Source organism: Anabrus simplex, chromosome 1 (assembly GCF_040414725.1).
Source record: "Anabrus simplex isolate iqAnaSimp1 chromosome 1, ASM4041472v1, whole genome shotgun sequence".
In the NCBI taxonomy this organism is placed as follows: domain Eukaryota; kingdom Metazoa; phylum Arthropoda; class Insecta; order Orthoptera; family Tettigoniidae; genus Anabrus; species Anabrus simplex.
The window spans coordinates 18415794-18429395 of record NC_090265.1 but is presented as its reverse complement, the minus strand read 5'-3'; the positions used below and the strand labels follow the sequence as shown (position 1 = coordinate 18429395).

General features: G+C 42.6%; 1 protein-coding gene across 1 annotated transcript in view; it reads right to left on the bottom strand.

Annotated features, from left to right (window-relative positions):
* The window catches only part of LOC136859669 (dynactin subunit 6), a 59309-nt gene extending 47775 nt beyond the window's left edge, over positions 1–11534 (bottom strand). The window contains exon 1 of the mRNA XM_067138710.2: positions 11352–11534. Within this exon, the coding sequence (XP_066994811.2) occupies positions 11352–11392 (41 nt within the window). The 5' untranslated portion in view covers positions 11393–11534. The remainder of the gene's footprint in view (positions 1–11351) is intronic.
* Positions 11535–13602: the final 2068 nt, after the last annotated feature.

The window sequence follows — 13602 nt, the reverse complement described above, 5'->3', positions numbered from 1 at the left end:
AAATATAAGAATGTTCGACACTTTCGCCGGTGCACTGTGTGAGATTTTAGGTCTAACTTTGCCGCTTCTCGTAACGGGTCTTGCGCTATACGTCTGACTGCTTCCCGTGCGGATACCTTGCGTATCGCTTACTTCCCTCAGGGCTGAAAATCTATTTTTAGTGTCAATTACAAAGTTGTCCTTATTTAACTGTACTCTTTTCCTCCTAGAATCTGAAGCAACTTGACCACGCGCTAGAATTCACGGAGCCACCCGTGTTCTGAGTGTTTACTGGTACTGGTACTTTCGATTCCAGTAAACGTACCTTCTCCTTTAAAATCTCATTTTCCGCTTTTAATGCTTGTATATCCTGTTGCAATAAAGAGAGAATTACAAGTACATTATCATTACCTCCATCCTCCAAGGAATGAGACGCCAGCGATTCGTTCACCGTTGTAGACCTAGGTTTGTTACCGCTCTTCAAATTGCTCTCGCCACAGCTAACACAGGTCCAAGTATCTTCATTTTTAGCAAAACCAGCACTACATATACACTCAAAATGGTACCAAATTAAACACTTTTCACACTGGATACCATTCTTCACTCGCTTCTTGTTTACACCACACTTATTCCCGATTATTTCGCAAGAGAAGCGGGAGCTATCTTCACTTACATCCTTCGCTGACGCCATCTTGGAAAAAAAAAGCCCTGGAACTAAGTGCTCTTTCACAATTTTACTTCCAGTCATGCAAGTCATGTACTCGGGGGCGGTAGTAGTGTCGTGAGCTTGGTATCAGTATCTAGCAGCTGGAAGTGATCTCACAATTCTCACCCAAACCTACCAGGTCTAAACGGGAGTGGGTTAGGTTGGGTGGAGCCCCACCCTCTTGTTCTGTTTAGCTAATAATGATGGGATCCTTCCAGTGCATTAGGTCATGCTTGCGCTAACCTATCCGCTAGCTCACTTTCCCAGATTCGCTCATTCTTTTTCGCGTATAAACCGCAATAAAATATTTAATCAACAGCAATATAAGTTGCAAAGATTGCACAGATTACGATCTAGTATGGATCTGTTGTATAGGTATCGCATACGCACTCTAAAAGTTGGGAAGACCAGTGCTCGCTTTGGTTGCCAAGAGCGCTGATTACGTGGCCGGTCCACCATCAGGAGCGAGATATTGACCCGGCGACTGCGGGCTCAAGAAGTTGAGTATTGCCGCGAGACGGCCAAGGCTCCTGGTGGCACAGGGTTTCACCCTGAGGGAGCTCACGTGTTTGAGTGGTGTGCGTGTGTGTGTGCGAGTGTGAGGGGATTGGGATTGGTTGTGGGAAAGTGTGGGATAACATTAAGTATTTAAGATTAAAAGTAATGAGATCAGCATGGAATGTTAGTAAGGTACGTTCTGTCTGGACGAAAGCAGTAACTGCACCTATCTACAGGGTCTATCATATAAACTAAGTAGGTATATCAGAAATGGCTCCAAAGAAGGACTAATCCAGATATGGAAGTATATGTAAATGAAAGAAATTGAGCAAAACAAATAACTAGGAATCCAAGAAGAAGTCTTGGGAAGATTTTGATAACAACCTGGAAAGACTTGGCCGAGCAGCAGGGAAAGCTTTCTGAAGAATTGTAATCATAGAAAGGGAGGGAAAAGGAAATGAATAGTGTTTTGGATAAATCAGGTGAACTGATTCCCAGGGAATTACTGAACAGGTGGAAGGAATATTTTGAAAATCACCTTAACGAAAAAAGCAAATATTTCTATTGACATGACAATCAACCAAGCTCATGGGAAGGAGAACAATGATTTTGCTGAAATTATGCTTGAACTGGAAAGGATGGTAAGAACTTGTTTGTCTTAAAGCAGCAGGAATAGGTAAATTTAGACCTCGGTGGTGAAATGGCCTCACAGAGTAAAAAGATTAACATGGAATGTTAGTAAGCAGTAATTACACTTATCTACAGAGTCTCTCATATAAAGTAAGACGGATCACGCGCTGTTTGTATTCTGCGCTGCCGCCCTGCTTTAAGCGTGTATATAATCTTATATGAAATCTAACCTTATCTATACTAATATTATAAAGAGGAAAAATTTGTTTGTTTGTAACGAATAGACTCAGAAACTACTGAACCGATTTTAAAAATTTCTTCACCTATAGAAAGCTACATTGCGAGTGAGTAACATGGGCTGTATTTTATTTTCAAAACAACTCGAGGTGGGGGGCACGGGGGGGAGATATAAAAATAATAGGCTAATATAGGCAAAATATCGAATTTGTCGTATAAGGACGAGACAAAGCTCAATTTAATCCTCTTGACGCAAAGAACAAAACTCGGTAAGCCCTACGGGCGCGAAAACCATGTTTTAAGGCCCTAAAACCAACCGTTACGGAGATATTGGCACCACTCTACCCCTGCTATAGGAATCGGATAATGTAATGAACTGCCGTAACCATGGCAACGTCTGCTCCAGGATTCTACAGCAGCGAAATTATCTACAATAAATCACAAAACCTTAACATGTTACAGGCATGAAAATTGATATTTGGAATCCTCTTTAAAAATAAAAGAACACAAATATTCGTTTTCAGAAAATCCACATAAGGGAGGAGGGGGTGAAAGAAAGTGAGGAAGGAGTTGAATTATTTATACGAAGATACATATATCTCAAAAAATGAAGATGTTACAGACTTTAAAATTTGTACTTGGAATCTCCTTTAAAAATGAACACACTCTTTTTGGAAAATCCACTTACGGGGGTGAAAAGAGTAAAAAAGCGGGTGAATTAAAAAGAATGAGTATCTTCTTCTTCTATCGCTTTATCCACACCTGTGAGGTTGCGGGTGCGAACTGTGTCGCACATGTGGAGTAAACCCTGTTTTACGGATGGATGCCCTTCCTCACGGCAACCGTATGTGTAGGGATGTAATTTATACTTCTATACTAATATTATAAAGAGGAAAATTTTGTATATTTGTTTGTAACGGATGGACTCAAACACTACTGAACCGATTTTAAAAATTACTTCACCTGTAGAAAGCTACATTGCTAGTGAGTAACATGGGCTGTATTTTATTTTCAAAACAATTTGAGGGGGGCGACGGGGGAGATATAAAAATATTAAAATAATAGGCTGATATAGGCGAAATCGAATTTGTCGTACAAGGGCGAGACATAGCTCATTTTAAGCCCCTTGACGCAAACAACAAAACTCGGTAAACCTTTCGGGCCCGAAAACCACGTTTTAAGGCTCTAAAACTAACCGTTATGGAGATATTGGAACCACACTACCCCTCCTCTAGGAATCGGATTAAGAAACGAACGGCCGTAACCATGGCAACGTCAGCTCCAGGATCCCACAGCAGCTAGATTATGCATGCACGTTTGGGCTTAGCTGCCAACCAAAATTGATACACATATGACTTACTATCTGGAAAAAATAAACTGTTGTGTAAGACGTTCATAGCACTCCTTTGGGCGGGGATGGAAAGGGAGTGAAGTATAAAAATAATAGCCCCGGAGATCTCCGTAGTACAGCGACCAGCGGTTGCCGACGGGCCTCCGTTTTTACGTACTGGCTTAGGTTTCAGCATTTTGCGGAGTCTGTTAAACTATATTCTATCAAATCATGGAGTAGTAGGATCACTGATGTTATTAGTGCCAATATTTTGGTCCACTTTTACGATCATTGTACCCATGAAACCTATATACTGTACACAATTGTCAAGATGGTGCGCCCTTGACTTGAAAAAAATGTCTCATCATTTATACTCAGATTCATTATATGATGTGCGACATGAGTGACAAGCTCTGAGAATTTTATTCTCGATAATTATAGTAGTTTCTTTTATGCAACGCGTATTTCCTTTGTCATTTGTAATAGTTATGAAATGTCGGATCAAACAAATACATTCAATAATATTTGTGGTACTATCTGGCGAAACATGACAAATAATTTCTAAGTACTTAAGTAAATACACCAGTGATATAAATATCTAATGAAGTCAGCCACACCGATAGTATGAGTGACTAAAGCCAGTTTCTGATAACCCGTACGAAGAACGGGTACTTCTGCTAGTAAAAGATAAAAGGTGACGTCCTTCCTGGGTTATACAGGCATTGTATCTGGTAACCACTTTCTGGCTGATGCGAATTTGATCCCTTAGTTCCTACACTTGCACTCCTCATCCATTCTTTACGGAAAAAATGAAAAGAAAAGGAAAAATAAAATAATTTACCTGCAAAAAAATGAACGGAGGGATATATCGTCTGGTATAGAACTCAAGGATCACACGACAATAATGTAATTAATATACGACTACACTACACTACTACTTAGTCGAACTGTACTTTTATCCTACAACACCCTAACAGGATAAAAACGGCTGTTAACTACGGGATACCGAAAGGAATACACAAGAATTACACAATTATAAACTGCAATTAAGCCTATCCTAATTACAACAACAGTAAGAGAGTTTCTACGGATATCTCTACTTTTGATTCGTTGGTGACCTTATCGGATGCATACAACACTTTTTGTTAATTTTGTTTTAAATTTATTTTCCACTTTATTTGTTCAGAGAGGATCATTACCTAGTTGTACGTCCTCTTACAACTCACCACCACCACTCCCTCTCTCTTGTGGATCGATCAGCAGGTTTTGAACAGTGGGTCCGTGTAAACCTGTACGGTTGGTAAGTAACAGCTTTGTAGCTCTCTGTGCAGAAGAAACTGAAACCACTACTTGTTCTACTGTTCAGGATTCGCTCCATTGTCATCTAGCTTTTCCTCTGTTAAAACTGTTCGCGTGCGCGCATCGAGCACTGAGCCAGTAGCTTCCAATTTATTTACATTTACCGTACGCGAATCTGTGGCACCTCACCAGGATCGCGTACCCGTCGAGTCGATTCGTAATTAAAATGACGTTTAAAGATGAAAATATGGTGTTACACTGATAACTGTTTCACCATGTTAACAGCTGAGATTCTGACTGGCGACTGGTGCTTGCGAGATCAAGAACTACGCGCGCGCTTCAAATACTGCAGGTTGCGTATCGGAGAGTAAGCGAGGAAACAGGAAAGATTACAACTATCGAGGTACTTCACTGGTATGTGTATCAGGCAAGGTGTTCACTAGGATTTTGAAAGGGAGGGCCCGCGAACAATGGTTGAAACCTGGATGAAAACGGGTGTTGTTTCAGACCACAGAGGTGTGTCTGGATCTGGTTTTCAGAAAGCACTAGATAAATGCTACGAGAGGAATAACATACGATGTTTATGTTCCGTAGATCTACAGAAAGCATGCTAGCCTTACTGAGGGGATTATGGAATTGAAGGAAGATTATTAAAAGCAATCAAAGGCATTTGTGTTGACAAATGGGCTACGGTGAAAATTGATGGTAGAGTGAGTTTTTCGTTCAAAGTACTTACAGGGGTTAGACACGGCTGTAATCTTTCATCTTTGTTGTTCGTAGTTTATGTGGATCATGTCCTGCAGTGGTGTCAACAATTTTGCACAGCGTGCAGAGGTCCGCACAGTTTGCGACTCTTCACGCGATGGGGAAGCCTTCTCACCAATTGCAACTTTTAGAGGAAAGATGTCATTAATTTTTCACGAACTTAAGAGGAAACCAAAATTATTGTTCATAAAATATTAAGCTCGTCAATTATCAAGCAAATTGCGTGTCATGCGAAGAGAGGGCCTATGAAAGAACAACAAATAATTCAATATCAAAATGGTGGTGGTTGTAATTTTGAATTGCTTGACACGGTAAACTTCTAACAGGTGTTTTTGTGTACAAAAGGAGAAAAATATCACTGTGCCACACGCATACAAAAACAACTTGAGTAACAGGCTAAATGCAATTGATATTTATATGTTTATAGATTGGCAAACATACATTTACACAACAGTAAAACTAGCACGTCTTTGCTAATACAAATGCCTGCTTTCCTTTCAATTAGTCTTGTTCTCATAAGTAAACAGTTGTCATAAAACACGTTACAGACAAGAGTAAACGATTTCTCAAATTTTCATCTGAAATGCCTTCTCGCAACCCTGGTTTATCAAGTTTTAATAATAATATACATAACGGCGTGTGGCCTGGTTGACGCCGTCTGGGCGACCTGCGCGCCTGTGACCTACCTGTGATGAAGACAGCACGCACGTTCAGGCCCCTGAGCCATTGGAATTAACCAACTAAGGTTAAATTCCCCGACGCAGTCGGGAATCGAACTCGGGACCCTCTGGACCAATATGATTAGCGCTGTGAAGGTGAAGAGGAGGTGGCCCCGCATAATACGATTACAGCGCTTCTCTGGCGATCTCCGGTACTACCGACGGACGCAAAGCAGTTACGCAGCTTCGGAGGTTAACCGGAGGGCTACCTCCTGTACGCAGGACTTCTGGCTGTACGGACGTATTGGTCTGTGATTTTAGGCTCCCTAAAAAAAGCGTTTCCTGCATACACTGAAACTTATCTATATCACTGACATTCCACACAATACGGTACCTCTTAACAAAGAACGTATAGTCATGCATCCTCGCACAAAAGTCTTCTATAAAAAAATTATCCACATATGATTCATACCTTATTTTGATACAAGCCTTACTCACAACAAACATTATATCTACATAGGTTCAATTGTTTTTCAGAAAAGTGCAGGCCTATCTGCGAAGAATGTATGCAGTACCCTGCGTTCATTATTATTATTATTATTATTATTATTATTATTATTATTATTATTATTATTATTATTATTATTATTATTATTATTGAAATATTCCCAATATTTTGCTGCCAGTATACAGTAGGCTCAGTTTAGCTGGGTACACGTCAAAAACGCAAAAAACGTGACCAGAAATGTAGGATGATTAGTTACGAGCCGAGGGAGGAGTCTAAGCCTGTTAGTGCTGCGCTGTAAAACATGGCACTATTCAACCCGAAGCTAAGAGTGAAAGTGCACCTCCGCTCCGTTAAGGTCACTAGAAACTCTCAGCTGTTCGCAAGAATGTGGGTTGAACGTAAGATTCAACGAAAGATGATATAACTACTGCAGTAGCGTAGCCACGATCGACCGATGGCGGAGGCTTTATAGGTACAAAATTATGATAGAAGCCAATGAAGGTTCTTGTGCATGTGTTGAGCGCGCTGACCCAAGTGTAAGATACTAATATCCTTAACCCACGGGTAAATAATGAAAATATTGATTATTATTGTTGCCATTGATGCTTTCACGGTCCGTACTTATAGACATGATACTGTATAGACTTTTGGGCTTATGCCGTGTCAAGAAAATAAGGTGAAACTATTTATGTTTCGCAGAGAATTGTGCTCTGCATCATCAAAAGAAATCTCAACTGTCCACGAGAAAGGCTACTTAAACAATGACTCATTAAATTTAGACGTTATGATAGAAATGGTACGTTCATTCGCCACCAGATGACTCCCACGATGTGGCACAGCACTACCGTTCGAAGCGGAAGCTGACTGAACTATCATAATTAGTCTAAGAGGTTCACATAACATGTGTACGTAACATATGACATTGACAGGTGTATGACATTGACACAAGCCTGGAATGAAACATCTGGCGACGAGGAACGCACGAATTTGGAAAACACCGAGACGAAATAACAATAGTGAAGGGACAGGGAAGGGAACTGCCTACGTAAATTCTTAATCGCTGGCAACCAGGTATTACTTACTTGATAGCCGGCGTCCCTGTTGAAATTGTTAGGATTTCTACGTATTTTCACAGCTTCCCGTATAATCCTGGACCTGTAGTGTCTAGTGTGGGTAAGAGCTCGAGCATCTTGGAACATGACATTATGACCCGACGATAGAGCGTGCTCAGCTATTGCTGATTTGTCAGGTTGGTTGAGACGAATATTACGTTCATGTTTCTTGATACGAGTACCAATGGACCGGCATGTTTGGCCAATGTATACCTTACCGCAAGTACAGGGAATTTCGTATACCCCAGGATGTAAAAGTGGGGACAATTTGTCCTTGGTTTTACTCAGACTGTGAGCAATTTTAGTGGCGGTGCCAAACACGGTTTTGATATTGTGTTTGTGGAGGATCTTGGCAATTCGATCTGTGGTGTTGTGAATGTAAGGCAAGTAGGCAATTCCCTCCACTTCTTCCTTCTGTGAGCTTTGCTTGGTCGTTTCTCTGGGATGCAGGGCTCTATGAATCTTCAGATCGCTGTAACCATTACCCTTGAACGCGACTTTGAGCTTGTCCATCTCCACCTGGATATTTGATGGCTCACAAATTCGTCTCACCCTCTTGGCGAGTGTCGTGAGAATGCCTTGTTTTTGTGCTTGATGGTGGTGAGAATTTGCATGAGGATAGCGATTTGTGTGGGTAGGCTTACGATAGACGGTATGTCCTAAGGAGTAGTCCGGTTTCTTTCTTACTAGAACATCCAAGAAAGGAAGGCTTCCGTCCGACTCCATCTCCATAGTGAATTTTATTGAAGGGTGTTGCTGATTTAGGTGGTTTAGAAACAGATGAAGTTTCTCAGGACCTTCTGTCCAGACCACAAATGCATCATCAATATACTTTGACGGGCGCCGAAGTAATAGCCTCCTCTTCAAAATGCCCCATAAAGAAATTAGCCACTGCGGGTGAAAGTGGACTTCCCGTAGCCACTCCGTCAGTCTGTTCGTAAAAATTCTCACCCCACAAGAAATAGCTGGAGGTCACACAGTGGTAAAACAGCTTAGTAATGTCCTCAGGGAACAGGTGTTCAATGAGAGACATGACCGAGTCAATCGGCACTTTAGTGAACAAGGACTCCACATCGAAACTCACCAAAAGTGCGTTAGGTTGAAGGGTTATGGTTGACAGCTTGTTGACGAAATACCGAGAGTCCCTGACGTATGATTTAGTATGTCCTATGTGTGGCTGAAGCAATTTGCTTAGGTATTTAGCCAGAGAATACGTAGGAGAACCTATCGCACCAACAATAGGCCTGAGGGGAACTTTTTTTTAATGGATCTTAGGCAGTCCATATAATCTGGGTGGCACTGCATCCCCCGGGGACAGATCCGGTGTTTCAACACGGCTACGGCCGTTGGCAATTACTGCCACGAGTGAATTAGATAATTAATTTTATAATAAGTTAGTGACGTTCTGATTAGTTAATATGACTTATTTCGATCATTTTAGCTGCGCTGAGTAGCTCTGACGGTAGAGCGCTGGCCTTCTAAGACCAACTTGGCAGGTTCGATCCTCCCTCAGTCCGGTGCTACTTGAAGGTGCTCAAATACGTCTGCTTCGTGTCGGTAGATTTACTTGCACTTAAAAGAACTCCTGCGGGACCAAATTCCGGCAACTCGGCTTCTTCGAAAGCCGTAAAAGTAGTAAGTAGGACGTAGAAACAATAAAATTATTTACTATTCAATGAGCCTCTGTGGCTCAGACGACAGCGCGCCGGCCTCTCGCCGCTGGATTCCGTAGTTCAAATCCGGTCACTCCATGTGAGATTTGTGCTGGACAAACCGGAGGAGGGGCAGGTTTTCCTCCGGTTACTCCGGTTTTCCCTGTCATATTTCATTCCGGCAACACTCTCCAATTTTATTTCATCTGTCAGCCACTAGTCATTGCCCCAGAGGAGTGCGACAGGCTTTGGCAGTCGGCGCAATGCCTAAGCTGGAGCACCATCAATTGCAGACTTCCTGAACACGAAATAATTAACCAGTTCCAAATTTAAAAACATTTTTATATCCGTCTTATAACCTGAAACAAGGTCCTGAAACTCGTGCGCTGAAGGGAAATTAAATTCAGTAGTACTGAATGTACTGTAGTCGTACCAATATCGTGCTTTATGTACACCTCTATACACATGTTTTCAAAATACTAATTGCACTTAAAGAATTCAATGTTAGCAGAAACACTAAAAGAAAATGTTTCTACTTTTAATCCTTCCCTTTCAGTCAGCTCGCTTTCAAATCCGCAATCGTGATTCTTCTTATTATTATTCATCTGTTTACCCTCCAGGGTCGGTTTTCCCCCCGGACTCAGCGAGAGATCCCACCTCTACCGCCTCAAGGGTTTTGTCCTGGAGCGTGAGACTTTGGGTCAGGTATACCAGGATGACCAGTGCCTCGCCCAGGCTACGCTGAACAGGGGCCTTGTGGGGGGTGGAAGAAAAGGAAGACTAAGAAGAGGGAAGGAAGCGGCCGTGGTCTTAAGTTAGGTATCATCCCCACAATTGCCTTGAGGAGAAGTAGGAAACCACGGAAAATCACTTCCAGAATGGCTGAGGAGGGAATCGACTCAGTTCACCTCCCGAGGCTGAGTGGATCCCATTCCAGCCCTCGTACCACTTTTTAAATTTCGTGGCAGAGCCGGGAATCGAACCCGGACCTCCGGGGGTGGCAGCTAATCACACTAACCATTACACCACAGAGGAATCGTCATTACACCTACATTATATCCCATCTCTTTCGAAATGAAATGTGAAATGTCGTATGGCTTTTAGTGCCGAGATATCACAGGACGGGTTCGGCTCGCCAGGTGCAGGTCTTTCTATATGACTCCCGTAGGCGACCTGCGCGTCATGATGGGGATGAAATGATGATGAAGACGACACATACACCCAGTCCCTGCGCCACCGAAATTAACCAATGGTGGTTAAAATTCCTGACCCTGCCGGGAATCGAACGGCGGACCCCTGTGACCAAAGGCTATCACGCTAACCATTTAGCCATGGAGCCGGACGCATCCCGCTTAACAAGACATGCCATTGCCTGAAATAAATGTATTCAGTCCAATCTGAAGTATCGTAATTACCGTAAATTAACTCTATCCTACCCCAACCTGAATATGTGTCATCATGTTACATTTAGGCTATGCAATCAGCTTACAAATACTTCGAATTTCACTTTAATGCTTCACTGTCAAATGCATCAAGTTCGTATTTAAAAAAGTCCTACTCGTTGGCTGAATGGTCAGCGCACTGGCCTTCGGTTCAGAGGGTCCCGGGTTCGATTCCCGGCCGGGTTGGGGATTTTAACCTTCATTGGTTAATTCCAGTGGCCCGGGGGCTGGGTGTTTGTGCTGTCCCCAACATCGCTGCAACTCACACACCACATATAACACTACCCTCCACCACAATAACACGCAGTTACCTACACATGGCAGATGCCGCCCACCCTCATCGGAGGGTCTGCCTTACAAGGGCTGCACTCAGCTAGAAATAGCCACACGAAATTATATTATATTTTTAAAATATTTTATGTTTTCATAAATGTTCAAAAATCATAGCTCAGCTAACCTGTTACTTGAACTCATAGCTTCGGCTGAAATCTTATTTTAAAGATGTAAATGAGCCATAAGTAGGCCTAATATTACCTTACTATGAAGAGAACAACAGCTGGCATTACGATGCTCATGATGTTTCAAGTCAAGGAGTACAACTTCTTAGATTCTGATTGGCCTTGCAGTCGTCTTTCCTCTTCTTCCTCTTGGTTAGTATTTGGACTTCGTCGCAAAACGCTGCCTCCAGTCACTGGTTTGCCTCATCTGACGCCGAACGTTGGCTACGTTATATATATACCAGCTGTCGTGCTTGTATCGTTGGAAATCGGCTATATTCGGTAGCTCTCGTTACTGGCACTTGAAAGGAAGGCCGGAAGATTTTAAATATTCATACAACGCGAATTGGGCGTGCGTGTAGAGGCGCGCGGCTGTGAGCTTGCATCCGGGAGATCGTGGGTTCGAGCCCCACTGTCGGCAGCCCTGAAGATGGTTTTCCGTGGTTGCTTCCAACTCCTAGGCCTCTCCTATCCCATCGTCGCCATAAGACCTATCTGTGTCGGTGCGACGTAAAGCAACTTGTAACAATAGTGTACTGCATTTTCCTTTATAACTTCGGATAGGAAAATCAACACAACGAGCGCTGTTCTGTACGACTTGTGACTGGGAAGGCAATAATGGATAGGAAGAGCGTGGTTCAGTTAGCGGCTCGGCTGGTGTTCAGTACCCATATGGATGTCTCCTACGCGGGGAATAAAATGCATTTTGCATTTTTCCCCTCCGGGCTGTTCCTTTAATAGAATGAAACGTTGAAGATTTATTACACCAACCTTCAATCTATTAACACCAGTCGTCCCATATTGGACCTCTCCCTTAATCTGTACGACCCGGATGTCTTTATCCTAAATGAAACTTTTCTAACTTATTTCCAACGGCCGAGTTTCCCTTCTTATCATCTTTATCGTGCGGATCGTTTTTCTGAAGGTCGTGGTGGCGTGGCTGTAGGCGTGAAAAGACACATTACTTGTAAACTCCACTCCTATACTTTTTCTAACAACTTTAACGAATACCTCATTGTCGAAACTTTTCCTCCTAACCACCCAGCCATCACGTTTGTGACTATGTATCTTCCCCCTCGCACGCCACCCCCAGTCGATTTTCTCAGTTATATTGATTCCACGTTCTCCAATTTCATTTTTTTTATCGATATTAATGTCACTTCTTATAATGTTTCCGCCTCTACTACTTTCCTTAATTTATTATCTCGCATCCGGGCCGTGCAGATTTCCTTCCCTTTTCATACCCGCCCCATTTCCCATTCCACCCCGGACGTCCTGATTCTGTCGCCGTCACTTACAACTAACATTTCCATTGACAAACTTCTTCATATTGACTCAGATCATCTCCCTGCTCTCCTTACTATTTCACATGTTTCCTTTACTTCCCGTCCTGATCATTCCCGCCCTCCCCCTACTCGCCGTTTTCATCAGACAAACTGGACGCATTATCGTACTACGATTACTGAACTATTACGTGACCCCCCCGCCTCCGACCTCTTTGCCTAATGTTCTGCAATTCATTTCCCAAGTAGAACATGCACTTCAAATCGCTGATCAGGCCATTCATACCACCCTTCCAAACCTCCTATTCCTCCTAAGGCACTTTCTCTCTTACAGCTTGCTCATGACTATTATCATTCATATATTCGTACTCGTGACCCAACCATCCTCCTAGCTCATAGACGCCCACTTCGACATGCTCGATCGTACATTAAAGCTGTTAAGCGTAAACTTTGCACGACTGTCTGTACTAATCTCTCTGAAATGGAAATTTTTCGTAAATTTTGGACTACTTATCGTAAACTGACAAAAACTAAACAATTCCGTCCCACTTATCCTCTTATTGCCTACCCCACTCCCTCTACCACTGATAAACAGAAAGCTGATATGTTTGCTGATTATTATTCTACCTTGTTTTCCCCTATTTCTTTCACACGTAATCAACATCCTGACGAACCTCTCATACATCAACTTTGTAATCCCACCCTCCCCCAACTGCAACCATATTTTTCTCATTTTCGTGATGTTGATTTTTCTCATCCTTTGAATGCCCCCATCACTCCCCAAGAGATCTACAGCTCCTGGTACTGACCACATTACATACCGTCATATTCGCGAAGCCCCACTCATTCTTATTCATGCCCTTTGTACTATTTATAATACCTTATTATATACTGGTCTGTTCCCCACCCACTGGGATCATGCTCTTATTCTTATTTTTCTTAAACCATCCAAACCACCTTCTGACATTACATCCTATCGCCCCATCTCTCTCCTTCCGGTACTTT